This window comes from Amblyomma maculatum, chromosome 5 (genome assembly GCF_055883805.1).
Source record: "Amblyomma maculatum isolate TAMU_Amacu chromosome 5, ASM5588380v1, whole genome shotgun sequence".
NCBI classification, from domain to species: Eukaryota; Metazoa; Arthropoda; class Arachnida; order Ixodida; family Ixodidae; genus Amblyomma; species Amblyomma maculatum.
In genome coordinates, this window is record NC_139348.1 from 154,767,182 (window position 1) to 154,787,697 (window position 20,516).

Genomic DNA, 20,516 nt, shown 5'->3' on the forward strand with positions numbered 1-20,516 from the left:
ATTATTAGAATCCCTAACAGATATTAAGCTGTTAAAACTGAGGAATGAAAAGGCGATGTTAAGGCGAAGCTGGAACGTCGCCTTAATTCAAACCATGAAATTGTGTACAACCTTACTAGACCATGCATAACCACACTTAACAGAGCTTTCTTTTGTATCATTAGTTTAAATCATGCTTTAACCCTCGTTATCTTCGCTCAAAACGCCGACACCGGTTTTTCCGTGGAACGGGGCCTTTAATGTTGTCGCATTAGAACCAACTTCTCTGTTGGTAATCAACCCAGCAGCCAAATGCAAATATTACCCTGGAGTCCTCATGTCCTTTATTACCCAGCGCCGGGAAATGGAATTGCCAGCCTGTTTTTGTGCTATCTCTGGGAGTGGTTGAACCGCATAACCCAACCTGCCAGCAGCTGTATTCGGCAGCATCTAACATGGCTTCAGATCAGAGCTGAGCTGCGCACAGCCCTCTTTCACGTCGTCCAGCATCAGGTACTGCCTGATCACCCGCCAGCAGTATTCGTTGAGCTGATCCAGCTGCCTGCGCCCGTCCTCTGGTGGGTAGCACGTGACACTGTCTTTCACGACCCCCGCCAGTCGCATGAAGGAGTCAATGTCATCGAAGGTCATTAGTCCGCCCTCAAGTGTGGCGCGTGCTTCCTCCTCTGTGATGGACTCCACATGGGCGAACTCCGCCAGAAGTGCTCGATGCCGGGAGACGCGTTCAAGGGCTCCCGCAATCAACCTGTGGACAAGTTGCATCGTTTGAGCGTAATCGTCAACAAAAATACGCAAAATATTTGATGTCTGCCTAGTGATTTCCTGTGCAAGACGAAGCCGCTTCCTTGAGGAGATGTATGATAATATTGACCCGCGCTGGAGTCATCAGCCTCGAGCAGTGTTTGCCTTCACACATCAATCAGGATAGGACTCCAAGAGGCCATCTATTATGTCTTCTGTACATGATCTGGCAGACTAAAGACTATTGTTTAAGGCACAAAGCTCGTTACGTTCATCATTGACTCCCCTTTTCAAGTAACATGACGTTAAAGTATGATGGATTTATGCATCTCAATCCTTCACTGAGATGTATTCTCTCAAGCGAGCTGAATACACTGGTTGATACAGCTGTAAAATCGTATCCGAGGTATACAATCTATATGGTTTCGTTTTTGGACATTCGTAAGTGCTATTGAACAGTTGTAATAAAGAGGGCGAGTACTCATTACCATCCATCAAAGTGCAGCCGTACGGCTATTATAGGAAGCTCTACATACAAGCTGCTATAGTTATTGGTTCCCCAACATTTAAGAATGTGGTGCATAGTATTCTAAATGCACCACTTGGGACCGGTGGGTCAGGTGACACGGAACGCGCGGTGCGAAGGTGGCGTAGTTTACAAATACAAATTATTTGCCAAGGGGTCATTAGCAGGCCAAAAAGTTTGCAAACGCATAGAAATCTTAACCCTAAGGGCGTCCCATTATTAGCAAAATTGTTTTACCACTACCCCCACCATCTTATCGAGCCGTAAAAAACTGCAGAAAATTTTCTGTTGTCAGAACAAAATTTCTGTGCGGTTTTTAAGAGTGCCGCTGCTGTGACAACAGAAATACCAGCTGTAACATTTAATTTCCTGTAGTTACAAAAGAGAAGTGCTAAATAAGTACAGAGTACAGGATATTACTACAAGAAAAACCTACAGAACTGCAAAAATGCGCTACAGAATAGTCTAATGTGGCTCTGTAGGTGGTTCTGTATGCCTCTATAACAGGGCTACAGAATTTTTTGTTTTCATATTTTTGACACGATTCTGTAGTTTATTCTTTTTTTTTTTCGATTCGGTGCCCCCATATTCTTCTAAGGGAGCTGGAGTTCGTCAGAAAAACTGAGTTAAATCTCATCGCGCCCTATAACAAGAATATCATGCCCATACACGACAACACTGAGGGCAAGCACTCTTCATTCTCGTAAAATGTGCGCCCGCGTAGCCCAGCCCAAACAGCGGCTTCAGCTGCCGCCTGTGATAGCCACAACAACCATGACGCCCGATGTGGGGTTTCCGCGCCAGGCTGCTGCGACTAGCAGGCGGAACACGTTATGGTGCGTTAAATTTCCTCACAGCATTCTGAGTAGTTGCGGGCAAATTCCTATGTCTCGATGCGCCTGCGAATTTTCCTGTATCGTCTTGAGTCCCTATTGAACTCAAGGCTCGGCGGGAAATGTGAGGAGCAGCAGTGGAACTGCTAAGTGAAAGCGTGTAGAATAACGTTGCGCGCCGGGGAAGTTGGAATGTATACGCGATTTTGTAGCTCTTCGCGGGCGTACTGGCCCGAGGATTAGCTATCTTCCGGGATCCCAGTGACGACTTATACGCAACCTCGTACCCCTTGCGCGATGAAGAGTCCCTACAGTTCGATGATGACCTTGATACCTACCAATATATCCTAAATCATTACAAATTAAGCAGATTAATATTTCCAAAAGCATGTAAGCAATTCACCAAAAGCGAGGAGGTTATGTGGCGTAAGCTACAGGCTGGAGTATTCCCGAACCCCCAGCTTTACAGCAAGTGGCACTCGGAAATTTTTACCCCCATGTGCAAACGTTGCGATGGCATAGCGGATATGACCCACATGATATGGCAGTGTCCTAGAGTTGGAGAACCTGACAGAATAGACGAGTCCTGAGAGGCACTATACTTCTCAAACAGGACGAAAAAGGGCAACGTGAAGCCATCCGTCTCGCCTTGGCCACTGCTCAGATGCACGAGATCCAAGTCGACAGCTGAGGGGGAGGACATGTTTGGGACAGAGCTGCGCCTCGGATCTTCGCCAACCTTTTGACGGGTGCAAATAAATATTATTCAATACTGCGCCAGGCTTGGAGCCTTCGCGTGGTCCCGGCGGAAGCCGCGCTTGAATTTGAACAGCCGAGGAGGAGGAGGAGGAGCAGAAGAAGAAGACTGGTAACTTACCCTCTTGTGTCATACTCTTAAAGGATGAGTTTAAGTGTCCCCAACAATGTAGCGCCTTACACAGATAGGGCGTGATAGGGGAATAATGTAGCAGACAAAAGAAGCTTCCGCCGTTGATTCAACTAGGGTTAACCAGAGTTGAAGCGCAACTAATTTTTTTCTCTCTCTTTGCTAGAACAGCTTTAGTAATGCGACTTTGCTGATTGAGCGCAGGCGTAAAATTATGCTTGTTGACAAAACCCAACGGACGCGGACGAAGGAGCCACATACACGCACAGCGAACGTGTGCGTGTATCTTCTGCGTTCGCATCCATTGCGCTGTGTCAACAATCACAATTATAAGCCTGTGCTTAGTCAGTGAAGTTTTCAACCCCTCTATTTATGTCCGCGTCCGTCGCGCTGTGTCAACACTGATGGACTATATAACTCACCCAAGCTTCCACAATAGCAAATAAAATTATGATATTGTACCATCTAGCATGCGCAATGGTTTTGCTGCAGCTTATTCATTTTACGGCGGACTCAATTTGTTGTTAAACGTGGGAAGAACGAGGAAGAAGATTTCTTAACAACAAAGATGGGTCGAAAATCTCTCGGAAACTGAAGTGGTATCCTCGCTTCCTTAGGATTCCCCAGGTGCGTTTGAAAGAAGGCGGCAACAAGCCGGATAATTGTGGCAGCCGTTCGCTTTGGGCCTCGGCGCACAGTAAAGCGTCTGGCCAGGTAGGCTTTCCACAGTATACTGGCCGCAGCAATGACGGAACGTTGCTTTGTGTGAGCAAAGGTAATTGTAAACACAAATAAGCTTATAAAAGACTGAAAATGTAGTAGCATGTATGACCTCTAGTGCAATTTCTATTTGGGTCAAGGGACTGGGGCATAGTTTCATACTTAGAACTGCGGAATACTTATGGTCCGGAACGTCAGAATATGGAAGTTCTAGCAATAACGAAGATTTAAACTGAGGAAGTTGTCTAAACGCTAACATGAAAACTGATGCAGCGGTTAAAAGTTTCATTTCGTTCTTATCTAAATCAAATAAATAACATTGAAGAAGGAACTATGTTGTTCTCTTGGCAACTTATATGATTCCATAAATTTAGTGATGAAAACCTAGCTGAGGGCTACAGGAGAATGCTCTAAAACGACATACTCCCTTTTTACTCCCTTATAGTCTGATTCATGTTTAAAGAGTATGGTGCTAGAGCTATCTGTTCGATCATGTGTGGACACCGCAAACACATCCGAAAAGTCAGCTTACTCTCACCTGTCTAATTCTGCTCCGCGCCGGAACCGACAAGCACGAGCCACGAAACTGGAGTTGCGCCGCGTCGTGTTCCAGACGGCGCACGAATCTGGACCACCGTTGAAGGGAAATTTTATATTGGCGCTGAGCAGGCTGTAGTTGTCAGCGATGTTTGTGGCTAAGCGTTTCAGGAAGATGTTTGAACATTCGCACTGCCAGACGGTTATCCGTCTGATGTTGTGGCTGCCATTGATAACGTCTGCCAGCTGTTCTACTTCTCCTTGTTCAATACACCTCGTCTGCAAGGACAGTTCTGTTATGCTCTGGTTTCTACCCAGTGAATCAATGATGACTGTCCATGATATGTTGGCGTCTTTCCTCGAAACGAAGCGAAGCCCAGTGTTCACACGCAACGTTTTCAAAGTGACAGTGGTTCCGATGTAGTCGACCAAAGCAGAAGATAGGTCCTCGTTATCAGCGTACGGGTCTATGTGTAGAGTCAGCGATGTCACGTGACTCAATGAGCATAGATGTCGCACCAGTATCGAAAGCGGTTCATCGCTATAAGCGTTATTTGAAGATGCGACCACGTGGACAAAAGCTCTGCAGTTCAGAAGGGCACAGTTTGCTCTGTAGAAGTGGGATCCTAAACCAGAACCAAATGTGACTTTGCCTTCAACACCGCTGTCCTGCAAGGCCTGACAAACATCTTCCAAGTCAAAGCCGTCTGGGATGCTTCCAACGAGAGTCACGCTTGTCAGGTTGACATTCTTTGACAACAATCTGAAGAACACCGCCCAATATTGTGGCGCCATGATGTGCAGTGGCAAAGTCATTTCTCGTAGAGTCTCATTCGTCCTCAACGCTTGAAACCAGATGTCGGGGCAGACTAGACGTGTAGACGAATAACGACAAGGTGGCAAAATATGGAGAATGTTCAGTGCGACATTCTTTTCAACAATTCTGCCTACAAGGTCGATGAGCCCGTGATCGATACTAGCTAAGCGGAACTCCAACCTATTGATTGTTTTGTTTGCGGAAATTGCTTCAAGGACCATTTTCGTGGCGGCGCCAGAAGATAAGGTTAAGCCAGCAATTATCAGCGTTGCTAAGCTTGTCCGATGCTTGAGGTAGTCTGCGAAGTCGGCGATGCAATTGACCGGAGCCTGCCGTAATACTTCAGAATTCAGTGAAAGGGCTTTCAGTGGGGAGTTACATGAAGTTATTGTCATCAAGATCATTTTGGCTTCGTCACGTTTCATAGTCAGGAATGGAATATACAGGGAGCTCAGACGATTCGACGAACGCAGGATGGTCGATAGCATGTACAGAGAGGCCAGTCCACACTCGGAATCGATACTGCATTCGAGGTGTTCGAGGTTCTTCAAGGACAGGATGGACGTGCAAAATGTGTAGCGAGGATCCATATCTTCAATAACTGAGTTATGCAGTTTGATTTTCGTAATGCTCTTACTGTCGCGAAGTGCATCGCAAAGAATAACGTTATACAAATGAGGCCTCTTAACACTGATATCAAGCTTTGTTACACAGTGGTGGGCGGTGAGGAGGAGCCGGAAAATCTTGGGGATCTGCTGCGCGTCCTCGGAGGTAAGAGTCATGAGGCCGGGACAGTAGTTGCTAATAACGGCCAGCTCCGTCGCCCGTCGGCGCCGTTCACGAATTTCAAGTTTCACCCTTGAAAAGTAACTGTTCAGCACGGGCAGGTGGTGCGTAATGTGACATGCCCGCGTCTCCGTCGCTGTGCAGGAAGACAAGACGTGAGCTGCATCTCTCGTGAAAAGAACTGTGGCACCTTCGAGATTTCCTAGGCGAAATTCGATGGCTTCACGTGAGTCCCCCGCCGAGCCATACTCCATTTAACCTGCGACAAAAAAAAAAAAAAAAAATCGGCCGAGATATTTAAGACCACTTAGACGTTAAAATGCAAAATCATGAATACTGCTGCAAAGGCCACAGGAGCCTCTTCAGATTGCACCCCACAGAGCAGGCAGTTCCGTCACACGTACCCCTTTATGCTAGCCTCGCACGTTGGAATTCACTTAACTCGTTACTCGGCGCCTAGCACTCGGGTCACTAAGCGAGAGATGCTTCGAACCGGACTTCAGCGGTTGCTTTCGCGCTTCTGGCGGAGTCGAGGTTTACTCTAAACGTGTGTGCACGTTTCTTCAAAACACCCCGCATGTCGACCTGGAGTTGCGCCGAAGAAGCGCCAAGACTCCTATATATTCCTATTGACTGGTTGTTCTGTATTGGCAACCCAACCGTATTCTTCGACTACCCTAATATTTGCCATCAAATGTTCACTGGCTTCTAAACAACGTCATGCACTCAACATTCATTGGCACCACAGCTTTCGACTCTCTTCTTGCGGTGGTTGCCCTCCAGAAGCCAGGGAGCGGCGTCACCCTCACAAATTACATCATCTTTTAGCAAGACCCCTCATCCTGCGTCTGCGTGCATAAACATTATACGGCTATCTAGTTGACTCGGACCTTCACACTGAATATTCCTATGCGATGGCGACACTTCTGCTCAAGAAACAAGATGCGCCACTCCATATACTCAACCTCTCCCCCAGACTCAAAAATGGAACGTTCGCAGCACTCTTTAGCTGCGTTCTAAAGGCTGCGGGTAGGGACCCCCTGGTGATGGTGGGCGATTTCAACGCCCACAGTACACTCTGGGGGTACGTGCGTTAAGAGAAGTGGGGACGCAAGCTAACGGACTCGCGTCCAAGCTGAGCCTGACTCTTCACTCTGACCTTGCATATCCAACGCGGATGGGTAATTCAGTCACTCGGGGTACATGTCCGGACCTCACCTTTACCAAAAACATTGAACATACAGAATGGGCCAACACCGAGTAAACTCTCGGTAGTGACCACTGTCTTATCAATACCACCATAGAGACTAGGCCATTGGCAAGACACCACGCACAAGCTCGGTTTCCCGACTGGAATAAGTTCCGGCAAAGCTACATCAATTCCACCTCTATCCACGAACAAGGCTACCACGCGTGGACACAAGGATTGGTTACACGCCATCGTTCGGCGGAAACACAAATTCAGCTCTCGGAGGCCACTCCGGAGGTGGACAACCACCTTCAGCACATCTAGGAGGCACGGCACAGCCTCGTCTGCAGATGACGGCGCCAAAAACGTAATGGAAAGCTCAAAATTCGTATCGCCGAGCTCGCCCAGCGAGCGGCAGAGTACGCGGCTCTACTCGCCGACTCAAACTTGATAGACCGCTGTAACACGGCGGCCAGACAAATGTCTAGCCGGAGCACGTGGCGCCTTTTCCGCGCCCTGATTGCCCCCACTCAAACCCGCGCCGAGACAAAAACATCTCCAACAAGCTATTCATAGCTTCGATGAAAATACAGAAAAATTAGATGCAAACTGCGCGACCAGTATCTTTGTAGTAATCAGGAACCCGTAGGACCCGCATACTCGTATGCAGGTTCAAAGAACGCGGATCTAGATGAACCGTTCCAGCTGCACGACCCGAATGCGGTCCTGGCTAAAATGAACGAGGAACTGGACAAGATAACAGTGGAACTGCTTGTCAACCTTCCAGACCCCGCCTACAAAACCTGGCCTCCTTGCTTTCATCAACTCGATCTGGCATAATGAGGCAGTACCTCTACCAATTGAATGGAAGACCGCCCTGGTAACTTTCATTCCGAAAACCGGCAAAGCCATAAACACAGACAACCTCCGCACCATCTCCCTGACGTCTTGTGCGGGAAAGCTGATAAAGACCATGGTGCGGGACAGGCTGTCTGGGTTTATGGAAAATGAACATACATTCGCAGACACCATGTTCGGCTTCCGCCCGCCGAGGTCCGCTTCAACTCGACCGAGAGATTCTCAACCCTGTCGAATATTCCTTCAACGATAAGGCCGTACTGACCCTCAACTTAAAGGGGGCTTTCGACAATGTCACACACGAAGTCATCCTGCAACATCTCTTCCAGACGAACTGTGGACATAACACATTTCTGTATATTAAGCGATTTCTTTCGGATCGACAATTTTCAATCTGGCCATGATGGAACTCCCGGCTCAGCTGGCGAAGGCATCCAGAACGCTCTGTACGCCGACGACATAACCATCTGGGCCAAACATGGGTTGCTTGGAGACACTGAGGCCAACCTGCAGCAAGCGGCGGAGATCATGGACACTTACGCCCGCCGCTGCGGCCTTCAATGCTCACTGTCCAAATCCAAAATGGAACTATCCCTGGCCAGCGACCCGATACCCGAACGCGATAAGATTAGAGTACTTGGTCTCCTTATCCACAAACATCGACGGGCTGATACAACACTAGCAAAACTGCGCAAGGTGGGGGGCCAGGTTGGCCGTATGGTCCGCCGTGTTTCCAACAAACGCGGGGGTTACGGTGCACAGAAGCTTTGTGGCTGGCTCGTGCATTCATGACCAGTCGAGTCCTCTACTCGACTCCTTACCTCCACCTGCGCAGGTTTGACGAGAACGCCCTCGAAGAGATTCTCACAAGCGTGCCCTCAGTCTCCCGATCAACACATCCAACCAGCGTCTCATGGACCTGGGGACGGTTAACACATTCGCTGAGCTCCGGGAGGCGCACTTGACCAATCAATACACAAGGTTTTCAAAAACGCCGTCGAGACGCCGCCTATTAGCCCGACTACACATCCACCACCCAACACTTACGGAAGAGCGCGTACGCATTCCTGAAATCTGGAAATACGCCCTGCACGTACGCCCTCTTCCAGCCAACGTGACACGTGACGACCAAGACGACCACTGTGGCAGGCGCCTTGCGCGGGCGGAAGCACAGACCTGTCATTATGGAGACAAACACGGAATCGCCTGCGTGGACGCCTCTGGCCCTCACCATCAGGGGTGGTACACGGTCGCAGTCGTCGACCAAAAAGTCGTGGTGAATGCCCTAACGTTCCGAGCTCAGGACATCACACATGCGAAAGACGTTGCCATCGCGTTAGCCGCCGCAGACAAGGACTCGCGAGTCATCGTCACCGGCTCTAGAGGCGCCTGCAGAAATATTAAACCGGGGTATATTCCTCTCCTGGCGCACCGCATACTTCAAAACAGTGATTACCTCGGGGCCCCCGCGTGCGTCTCGAACGATTGTATGGGCTCCAGCTCACTGGGCCTCGAAGGCAATGAAACGGCAGACGCCGCCCGCGTGCTCATTCTCCGGGCAACGCCTTCAGACCATTTTGATACGGTTCCTGAACCCAATCCGACCCTCACTTTTCGAGAAGTTACTGTGTTATTCCAATTCGGCCATGCAATTTATCCCAAGCATTGTAAGGGCCTTACAAAGGTGGAGGAATGCACACTCCTCCGTCTTTAAACCAAAACGCTGCTGTGCTTGGCAATTTTAAAACACTTTGATCCTGCCTGCACAGGAAAATGCCCTCACTGTGCGGAAAAGTCTTCGAATATCTTCCACATGGTATGGGCATGCCAATCAACTCCGAACCTCGCCCCCAAACCCAACCCCACCTGAGAGGACTGGGAGGCAGCCCTGCTCGGCTGCTCCGACCTGGCGAGCCAGAAGGCCCCGGTCCACCGAGCCCGAGCAGCGGCGGTCGCCAATGGGCTCTTGTAATGAGGAGCCCACCTATTGATTGCGAGAGGTTGCCCCGGCTACCTCAAGCTTCCTTCCTACAATAATGTTTTTTACACACACACACAAGCGGAGCCTCGGCTGGTATGTGATCCCGCCTGACTTGGTTGAACAGCCGACCGCCCTAACAACTGAGCCAGCGGGGTGGGACGTATCATCGGTTGTGTCCAAACAGAAGGTAGGCTATAGTAATGGTAAGCCTGATCAAGTTCCCAAAAGATGACCTTCGATGTGGTTACGTGGTTCAGCGCTCACTGCTAAACGCGAGGATGCGGGACCGAATCCTCGCCACGGCGGTCGCTTTATAACGGAGGCGAAAGTAAGGCGCCCGTGTACTGTGCGATGTCAGTGTGGTCAAAATATCTGGTGCCTTCCACTACGGCGTCTCTCATAGTCTTTTGGGAAGTTAACCCCTGTAAACCAAACCAAATCAGTCTAATTTAGGGCGCATGTTGAAACCGTCCTTTATTCGTTAGACAACGATGATGCGCGCTCACCTGGAAGTACGAGGCCCCGGACTGTGGGCCTTGTAGACTTCGACCTCTGAGAACGTGCAACTGAAGATGATGATGAAGATGATAATGATGGCGATTCCTCCCGAGGCATTGCGCATACCCACGCCGGGAAGGGGCTTCTGATGATAATGATGTCCTCATCTTGGTCGACCTTTTTCTGCTTATTCCACTTCTGTTGTACTTGAGTGCAAAAATGTTATGGCTCGAGAAAAGAAATACGCTTTTGTTCAGAAGGAATAGTGTCCACTTTTTTAAAATGCCCAACATTTAAAGCAGAACATTTAGTATTTTCCTGGTGTGCCTATGGATCTTTAGCGGGATGCAGGTGAATGGCTCGCAAGAGAATAAGCCTGATAACACCTACGTACTATAATGAAACTCGCCTTTAAATGGTGAATCTTTTAATATTAACGCTATGCAATCTGCACTAAGCAGGTGAGAAAAACAAGAGACAAGTGATAGACAAAGAAACAACACAACAAAGGGGAGAGAGAGCAGAACTTTAATAACCGACGGAACGCGACGTCAGTTGGGCCCGAGTGGTTGGAGTGTTTTTTGTCGAATCACGTCCCATATCCCGGCTGGACTTTTCTTCGATCGTGGTCAAGACCACAGCTGAGCTTGGTCAACTCTGTTGCTTGGTGGAACCTTGCCGATGTCGTATCTACAGCTTCTGGTATCCACAGTGCCCTCTGCGTGAAACGAGTGCAAACGCTCACAACGCAGCACGAGGTATTCGGTGGAATCCATAACATCTTCAGGTGCCCGACAGAAGGAGGAGGAGGATTTTTATTTTTTTGCCGGAGAATTCAAGGGACACAGGGCCCCTCGACCTCCGAACGACCACACGCACGTTCTAAACGTTCACATGGTATTTTTCTACAGCAACCTTCTGCCTGGCCCCGCGTCCGTTGACCGCAGTGATGTCTGTCAGTCATCCCATGTTCGGAGAGGCGCCGGCCCAGCGAGGGAAGGACAGTGACCATTTGGGCTAGTTGGTGCGAAGTACACGGGACAGTGCTGCCCCGTACTTCTTTTCTTGTGTTTCTCTGTCTCTCGCTGGTTCAAAATGTAAAGGGGAGGAAATACCGGGTAATATAAAATAATGTGGATAAGGGTGTCCTTGGGGTGGGAGCACAAAATGCATGTAGGAGGTACCGGCTTAAATTTAGAAAGATAGCAGCTCTAAGCTTGCATCGAAGTGCCGGCGATGCATGAAAGTTCGTAGTGCGCCGGCGCGAGCATCAGAGAGTTCGTTCCAGCTTTTTATCTTAGAACCTCGTCATTTGATAAGTATCTTGTGTGACCTATTGAGCTCAATGTTGATTACTTCGCCTAGCCCTCTGCCACTGATCAAGCAGACTCATCTTTGATTTGTACCTTCACAGGCAGAAAAAAATTGCTTGAAAGTTGCTTGGAGTTGCTTGACATATCGATATAGGGTCCTTATTCTAGCTTCACGGGATTGAGGTACCCTGCGGATGTGTTGGATAAAGGCCTCTTGGTCCTCCAGGTCATCGCTAACCATCAGTGACTCTGACCACTCAATTTAAAGACGTGATTTGCGTCCGTAGATTGCAGCGGGTTTGCAAAACGACATACATGTGTCGACGATCGATTTGGCCACATGTGCGCCCTCAAGTTCGGACATCTGTGAGATGATTAAAGCGGTACACGTACATGTGGCGGGCCCACTTTACGTTGTCCATCGTGCACAAGCGCCCATTGAGCGCCAGCTTGCTACTGACCTCCCTTGCTTGAAAGAGGACCATTTCAAGCCTGTTTGAAGGGGTCCATAGCTAGGTACTTGACATAGTTCATGTTGCCCATGTTCTAGCCCGCTTCGTTTCTTATTCAATGGGTGCGACAGTGGTGAAAACAGTTAGGCACAATAAAGTTGTCGAAGACAGTCCCTTGGTCCAGGGCCCCAGTGTTGAGTGCCTTGGCTCGTTCCGTTCAGTGGTGTTAGTCCCCTATTTATGCGATGAGCAGTGCAGCTACCAGCTAGGTCTCCGGTGAAGGGGCAGATATATAAGTCGTGAGGAAGGCATTCGCGAATATGAGGTCTGCACATGCCCAGTCTCTCATAATCATCAGACGGTTACACTCTCATGTCCACTGCAGCGGAAGCATCACACGTCATCTGTGCACATGTTTTTCGGAAAGCTTGGCGAATATGCTCTTCGCAAGGGCCATAATTTCGTATGACGTACTGAATCAATCCCCAGATACCGATAATCTATTACAGTATCGACTGCTCTTGGAGAATGCTACCGCTGGCATTCCGGTACCCCAAAAAACACAGGGCCGCTGAGGTATTTGGATTTGTATTTTGATATGTGGCTTCCCGTTCGCAACGGACGGTCCTTACGAAAAAAAAAAAATGAATCTCTGTCGTTGAATATTCGATGCAAATCTGTTAGAGGTAGACACCAGCAACCGTTATCGGCCATACTTTCGGCAAGCAGCGACAGCTGAATCGCCAGCACATCACCGCCATATGTGCCAACGTTATATGTGCATCCAGACCGCAGTGTACTATCACGGCCATAGAGTTAATACAAAAACTCTTCAAACCATCTTCATGTGCCCGATTTAGCAAGTAAAAATCATCTGGCAACCATTAAACAGTGTTATAATGGCGGCAATCAAGTGGTCATCACTCGAATGCATTGGCTGAACGGGCAGCTTTCCCTCTAGAGTCTTTGTATTAACTCTATGATCACGGCCATAGAGTTAATACAAATCACGGCGGTGGTACTTATATAGTAGTACTACTGTAACGGTAACGGCTGCGTTTCGATGGAGGGGAACGAAGAGGCGCCTGCGTGCTGTGCGATGTCAGCGCACGTTAAAGATGCCCAGGTGGTTGAAATTACTTTGGAGACCTCCACTATGGCTCCAATTTCTCTCTTTCCACTTTCACTCCCACCTTCCTCCCTTGAGTCCTCCACTACGGCGTCTCTCATAGCCTGAGTCGCTTTGGGACGTTAAACCCCACAAACCAACCAACCCTTACGGCGCGGTTCAGGCAGTTCAGGTGTCCACAGAACAAGTGTGACATATACTGCGCCTTTCCCTTCCTTGAACCAATTATTTATTTATTACTACTGTAATGTGACCTTACAGAAAGCTTTTCTGATCATACAATTTTGGAAACCCGCTTCAAAAAATTACTATTTTCAATATGCAATTTTCGGACGGACGGATAGATGGAGTACTTTGTAGATGGCGCCTGCCCTTTGTAATGGGCAGGCGCCATCGATTGGCAGAGCTACTATTAAAGAAGTAATAAAGAAAACACTAACGAAAAAATAAGAGGGGGGGGGGAGGGGAGGGGGCGGACAAGTTCGCACTTACTATAAGCCAGTTCTTCTATCTAGCCACGGGTCTTACAAGACTGAGTGGACTTGCTTCTAGCTTCACGGGTAGGGCAGTAATGGAAAAGTCCTCGCAGGTGCTAGGTAACATCTGTTCTCGTTAGGAAGGATATTACATTTACAATCGATGAAATGTAGATGGGTTTATTGAAATGAAAAGCAGAGAAGTTGGCCGGAATAATCAAAATCTGGCCTGCTACTCTGTACTGGAGAAGAAGAGAAGAAATGGCAGAATTATCCGGCCACTGTAGCAGAATGGAGAGGAAAGAGAAGGTCAAAGCCTGGGGCAACGAATCCAATCCGATCCATTTCATAGCATTCATCATGGCCGGTTTTTGTAGCTTCGCTTGTTGAGGCACCATGACGAGTAATTGTGTTGAGGAGGCTGGGCCGTGATTCTCAACGTTGAGTATGTTCGTCGCCGCTCTTAAAAGTTGCGGCACCGCTCACGGACGCCGAGAATGATTGCTTAGGACTGTGAAAGGTTTGTTTACAGCTCGCTCCTCCGCGCTTTGTTCTCCGTTTTCCGCATAACGGAAAAAAGCTTTCGTGCTCCGTCGCCATGCCCAAACGAAAGCGTGCATCTGGAGACGCCGTGTGGGTCACCGGTCGGAGGCCTCCGAGAACGCTCTCTGCAAACTTGCGTCTCGCGAAAAGCTACTTTTCCGGGGCCAGTATAAACTATCGGTCGCGATGCACCGGTAGCGACGAGCGCCTATGCGACGTCTTCAAAGACTTGCCCGTGTGGAATGAGTTCTTCTGGCAGGTTGGCTTGGAGCTGCGCGAGCTCGCACCTGGGAAGCTATCGCTAGTGGAGGTGCACTGCGCCTTCGTTCCGCTCGACATGCCTGAGCAAAAACACCAGGCCGCCACGTTGCTGCATCGCCTGCTGACGCTTCACCGCTGCGTCGTGTCGGTCGACCTGACAGGCTACATATTTAAGGGCCACCACCAGCTGATATGCGACGCGTTGCGCAGAAGTCCTAGCCTGAGAAGGCTCAAGCTTTGTCTGCTCACTATGAACACACAAGCCTCGCAGAGTTTCGCGAACGCCATCCCTTACCTGGACAGCCTGGAAGAGCTCGAATGTCGGCAGGTGCACTTCGACCGCACTTTTCTGGATGCGCTGTCCGACTTCTTGGCGAATACCTCGACGCTGACGAAGCTCACCATGAGCCACCTTCACATCGAGCGCGAGGACGCTGTCGTTATCCTGCAGGGCCTCAACCGCAACTCGACCATCACAACCCTGTCCCTCAACACCTGCATCCTGAGCCCAGTGTCGTCCAAGTGCGGCTTCATGTTCGCTGACTACCTTCGGGAAAACAAAACGCTGCGCACGCTTAGCGTTACTTCGCGCTACCTAAAGAACGTTGTTGAGCTGAGGCTCATCATCAGGGCGCTGTTCCATAACGACACGCTCTCCGTACTGAGCCTCGTGAGGTTCTCGCTGGACAACGAGAATATCCAGCTCATCACCAGGCTGTTGTCCCAGAGCCGGACCCTCAAGGGTTTCCACATGATCGGTTGCGTGTGGTACGAGCGCGCGCCGCAGTACGACGTGGATACCGAGCTGCACGATACGGAGAACTTCGGAAGGGTGTCGGGAAGAATCCGACCGTGGGTCCTAGCCCTCTCCGAGAACAAGTCTCTCGACGACCTCACCCTGGACCTTTCCTGCTTCAACCCCGACGAATGTAGGGCTTTCTTCAAGGCACTCGCGTCAAACGCTTCGCTGAAGAAAGTCACAGTGGAAAGGCTCCGTCGCAAGGACGTCGCGGAAATATGCGAGGCCCTCCGAGAAACCGGCATGAGCGACCGTTTCTTTCTGGGTGTGCACCATGTGGTCCAGGACCCGGTGGTGACGCTCACGAAATGTAAGGAGCTGTCTTGTATCAGCGTGGACTCGACAATCCTGGATGAACTGGACCCATTGCACACGACTCTGTGCCTGCTACCGACCTGCAATCACGTGACGTCGCTCTGCTTGAGAGTGAGCCAAGAGCTTTTCAACAGCAGGGTGAGCTCGCTGATAGCAGAGTACATCAAGGGGACAACGGTGTTGAGAGAGCTTGAGCTGACATTCTTTCTAGACACTGGAAATTGGGCCACTGCAGATCGGCCTGAGCGTGTGCTGGTGGAAGCTTTGTCTGTCAACATGAGCCTGCGCAGGCTGTTTATTGGAGGCCTGTGCTTTGATGATACTGAGACCCAGATCCTCGCAGACACTCTCCAGTCCAGCCGAACACTTTGTGACCTGGCTATCTACCCCGATGACCACAGGTCAGCTGTGGCACTCATCCAGAAGCTGGCACCACGCTTTTCAAGCAACTACACTCTCCTTGGCATGCGGCTCAGCAAGCGTAGGGAACTTGGGGGTGACTGGTTCAAGGTTGCTGATGTGGTGCGGCGCAATTTCTCCCTGGTGATGCGTGCTGCGCACTTTGTCACGGGCATGAGGAGCAAGTATGGTGCAGAGGCTGTAGAACTGGTTCACTTCAACCCGGGCCTGGTGACGAAGGTCCAGGAACTGACATGTGTCAGCGAAGAAGAGGCAGTGTCGAAAATCAAGAGCAGCTTGAAGAGTTTCACAGAGATGGATGACTTCATGCGTCTGGCGGGCGTCGTTAAGGATCGGGTGATTTGCCACCCTCGCGATGATGGTCAAAAGCAGTTTATCGACCTTGGCCGAGACTGTTGGTTGTGCATACGTCAGTATCTAAAGCTTGGCGACATTTTGGATGGAGATTAGCCCAGCTTCATGACCTTGCAGCCGTCAGCATGCAGTGTGTCTGAAACTATGAGTGCTCCAACAGGCTGCTTTGCAGTGCACTTTTGAGTGACAGCATGTATATTTTTTCTGTACCGCATTCACATCAGGTCCTTTGCACGTGGTCTTTGTTCATATTATTTTCTTTGATGTTAGCTTAACTATTTTACTGCGAGGTTTGTTAGAATCAGTAGTTGGACCATTTGATTTGAATTCATGATGGAACAAACTGCCTTTTACTTGGTTTATGCATTTTATTTTCTATATTGATGTCATAAGGTGGGGTAGTTTGTATGCATTCATCATTGACAAGTGCAAAAAGACTGATGACAGAAGGAGAGATGACACAACACAAGCACTTTTTATTTCAGCATTTTGTTTGCACGTCTTTACCATTTAGTGTATGGTCATATTGTACCAATACACAAGTATGTTCTTAGCCAGGAATGGCAGTCTTTAATCGGCATTTACCTATTAATGTGCTGTTTTTTCCATCATGAATGGGTGCCTTATTGCACCTGATATCACTCGCACACCTACTTTGATTTAAAGCACAGCGGGAAATTAATTAGCTTTCTGTGCACATCATTTTGTTGGATATCTGAATGATTTAACATTCTTGCATATGCTGCAAATATTTTAGCTCCCAAAGACTGATATAATAGTAGTAGCCTTTGGGTGTGTTCATCACAAATCTAGTTTTATTTTCCCCCAAGATTGAAGCCGAATTGTGCATGCTGCATAGCTGTACAGCGGCCCTCTGAGGTTGAAATCAGCTGCACGATGCTTGGAGGCAAGAACGTTTTTTTAGCTTCGTTGGCCTCTACCCTTTGTGCAGAAAATTACTGAGCTGTAGTGTGATTAAAGTTCAGAACTTCACAGCAGAAAGCAACCACTGCATCATAGACAGGTAGTGGAACTTGATCATGAGGTTGGCTGCGGAATGTTTCATGTTGACCATCAAATGTAAAAGGGAGCTGCCGTGCCACCCACCACCGTAATGTGCAGACTCGGTCGCAGCTGTAATATACACTATGTTAACTTGTTTCGAGGGCATTGACCGTGCCCAAGCTGTGAAAGTTTGCATGGCAGCTTCTTGTTTTGTCTCTGGCTGCAGTGTTGTCCTCCGTTTATGTGAACGTTTGTTTGCACATGCATGGCAGTATGTTCTGAAAGTTCTTCTGCAGCCACGGCATCGCTTTTACACTTGTCAACCATCACAGGCCATTGTAGGCTCTATTTGGGGTGTAACACTAGTACTTGTAGCCCTTCAAATACCATGTAATGTTAAAAACATCGCTTTGTATTGAGGACAGCACAGTACACTATGGGCAGTGAGTTGATATAGTAATATTGAAAGAATTGTTGGTTAGAGAATCAACCTTGGTTAATGATGTATCAGAAGTCGAGAGAAAGAATCAAGATACTTTGTTGGGCGAGTTGGTAAACATCCATTATTAATTTACACCGCGAACAAGAAGACACAGGACAAGATAAAAGGAAGTCACAGTACACGCCCTGACTCACAACTATGCCTAAGCCTTTACTACAAGGCCCAGATAAAAACAAATATGACGAAAGCGAAACAATCACGTGAAACACCCCTGGGTTCACCTGCTGCACAAAAAGTCACCCAAAAAAGACATCTGTTTGCTTGAAAGAGCAAGAGAAGTCTTGCTGACACACTTATTGTTCAGGCTTCCACTCTCTTGTGGAGCCTGTTATATAGGACAAACAGGACTCTCTATTAATAAGAGACTACTGGAACACCGGAACAACTTGGAAAGTTGCAAGGACAAAACAGTTCTGGTCTCGCATTGCCATTCATGTGAAACAAGAAGTAGTGTACTCCTATGTTTGACCAGGCTAGGATTTTGTATTGCCACAAAGAAAAGATGAGAGATTTTCAACGGACAATAAGTGTGTCAGCAAGACCTCTCTTGCTCTTTCAAGCAGAGAGATGCTTTTTTTGAGTGACTTTTTGTGCAGCAGGTGAACCCAGGGGTGTTTCACATGATTGTTTCGTTTTCATCATATTTGTTCTATCTGGGCCTTGTAGTTGTGAGTCAGCGCTCATACTGTGGTTTCCTTTTATCTTGTCTTGTGTCTTCTTGTTCGCGCTGTTTAAATTACTATTAGAGAGAAACAATGCATCGTGACGAAGCAGGTAATGCAGTGAACAGATAAATTCAGTCTTTTGGACAAAACAAAGTCAATTTTAAGAGTGTGTGGTTTGAAAAGCTTAAGTAACCCACGTGATTGTGACACCAAGGAGAATACCGAAATCATGAAAAGGTACCACGTGGTGCAACAGCATTGGTTTTGTTTTTATTTGCATGTAAAATAATGCTTTCGCTACTGAAACACCTTTTGTTGTACCCCGCCGGGATGATGCAGTGGTTACAGCGCTCAACTACTGTTCCCAAGGATGCGGGATCAAATCCTGGCCTCGGCGGCCGCTTTTCGATGGAGGCGAAAAGCAAGGCGCCCGTGTGCTGTGCGATGCCAGTGCACATTAAAGAACCCCAGGTGGTCAAAATTTCTGGAGCCCTCCACTACGGCGTCTCTCATAGCCTGAGTCGCTTTGGGACGTTAAACCCCACAAACCAACCAAATCAACCTTCGTTGTGTTTTTGCCTTTTTTGTGTGCGTGACATGGTGGTTTTGAAAAAAGCTCTGTAGAAAACCGCGGTTTTTCTTTAAATTGTTTTTTATTGTTGCCACCTTTTCGGTTTGGCTATTGAGACTTATTCTGCTTTTGCAAATTTCCTGTGGAGCTGCTAAAATTGCTACAAACAAAATGGTTCATGCAATAACAGGCAGGATACAGTGCATGCTTATGCATCTTGTGGCCAAGATTTCTTTTTTGTGGCTTGTGGAAATTTTCTTTAACTGCAATACTCTTTCATGCTTTTTAATTTTTGACACTAGTGACAGTGTTGGCCCGACAAAAATTGAAGCTCTGTGGCTTTTCATTTTTCTATTCTCGATTCAGTGCTAATCGTTGGTCTTGTGCTTTTGTCAAGTCATGCGAGCCTTTCAGGACAGTGTACGTTTTCTCGTCTGCTTTTTGTTTTTGCTGTATTTTGCAGAAATACAACCCAGAACCAAAGCACATTAAAGAATGTCTTTGAGGTGTGGTTAGCAGCACTCGTTAACATGTACACAGCTAGAAATTTTCGTGGAAATGTTGGACAAGGCTACTTCTGACACTGCAGGGGTAATTGAACATGTCTGTTATGCAAGAGCGAGGACCCGCTATTGTCTGCAGACAGCACCATTGTTTTTCAAAACTGAGTTGCAGTGCTGTGACTGACATCTTTTGAAGACATTTTAACATGTCTCCCCGACCTCGAGTAAAACTAGTACACTAACAATGCACTGTAGCCTTTTCCAGCCCCCCACATATTTCTTGACTTGGTGAGCAAGCCGATTTGCTTCCCGTTGTGGTGAACATAGTCAACATTTCCGATTGCGTTATGAAGGTTGTTTTGCAGCTCTCGTCAGTGCTGGCAATTGTGGTTTCTGGGTGAAAGGTGTTTCTCAAAAAACGCTAATGGGTGTATCATTTTTGGCGTAATAAAACGTGTGATGATCGCCTTTGGTGCAGATAGCTTAAAGGCAGCGAAAGTGCTTTCAACAATCCAGTGTTCTTTTACGCATACCGACACCACATAGCGCACAGGTGTCTTTTGCATTCAACCTTTATTCAGATATAGCCGCAGTGGCAACAATTTAATGCATGTTGCACTATCAACACGGCTCTGGAAAAGGTTTCTTCTTGGTTACTTTGTAAAGATTGCTCGAACTGCTGGCACAGCGTTGTGCATGTGCAACCATATTTTATGTTATGAATTCCTGCTATATTGAATTAGAGTTTTCGGTCTGTTTACTATAATAAGATCTACAATTTCAGGTGCAAACACTGGTAAAAGAGGAGTTAGGACGAGGGCAAAATGTATTTGGAA

The 20,516-nt window shown here is 48.1% G+C and overlaps 2 protein-coding genes and 1 pseudogene across 2 annotated transcripts; 2 read left to right on the forward strand and 1 right to left on the reverse strand.

Annotated features, from left to right (window-relative positions):
- Window positions 1-319: 319 nt before the first annotated feature.
- On the reverse strand, window positions 320-6,100 carry LOC146190029 (uncharacterized). The gene is made up of 4 exons (XM_084605402.1): window positions 6,073-6,100; window positions 4,897-5,112; window positions 4,245-4,401; window positions 320-745 (listed from the first exon to the last, which is right to left on the reverse strand). Exons 1-4 carry the CDS (start codon window positions 6,098-6,100, stop codon window positions 430-432), a joined length of 717 nt encoding a protein of 238 aa, XP_084461528.1. The 3' UTR covers window positions 320-429.
- Window positions 6,101-8,610: 2,510 nt separating this feature from the next.
- On the forward strand, window positions 8,611-9,865 carry LOC146190030 (uncharacterized; annotated as a pseudogene).
- Window positions 9,866-14,074: 4,209 nt separating this feature from the next.
- On the forward strand, window positions 14,075-20,385 carry LOC146190031 (uncharacterized). The gene has a single exon (XM_084604767.1). It carries the CDS (start codon window positions 14,341-14,343, stop codon window positions 16,528-16,530), a length of 2,190 nt encoding a protein of 729 aa, XP_084460893.1. The 5' UTR covers window positions 14,075-14,340; the 3' UTR covers window positions 16,531-20,385.
- Window positions 20,386-20,516: the final 131 nt, after the last annotated feature.

Bases quoted from the DNA above. Each gene is read 5' to 3' on its own strand.
- LOC146190029 (XM_084605402.1), bottom strand. From the start codon at position 6,100: ATGGAGTATGGCTCGGCGGGGGACTCAC. The intron at 5,113-6,072 runs GTGAAGCCATCG...CTACACGTCTAG, and splicing joins TGGCTCGGCGGGGGACTCAC to TCTGCCCCGACATCTGGTTT. The intron at 746-4,244 runs GTGAGAGTAAGC...ACTTGTCCACAG, and splicing joins CGCGGAGCAGAATTAGACAG to GTTGATTGCGGGAGCCCTTG.
- LOC146190031 (XM_084604767.1), top strand. From the start codon at position 14,341: ATGCCCAAACGAAAGCGTGCATCTGGAGACGCCGTGTGGGTCACCGGT.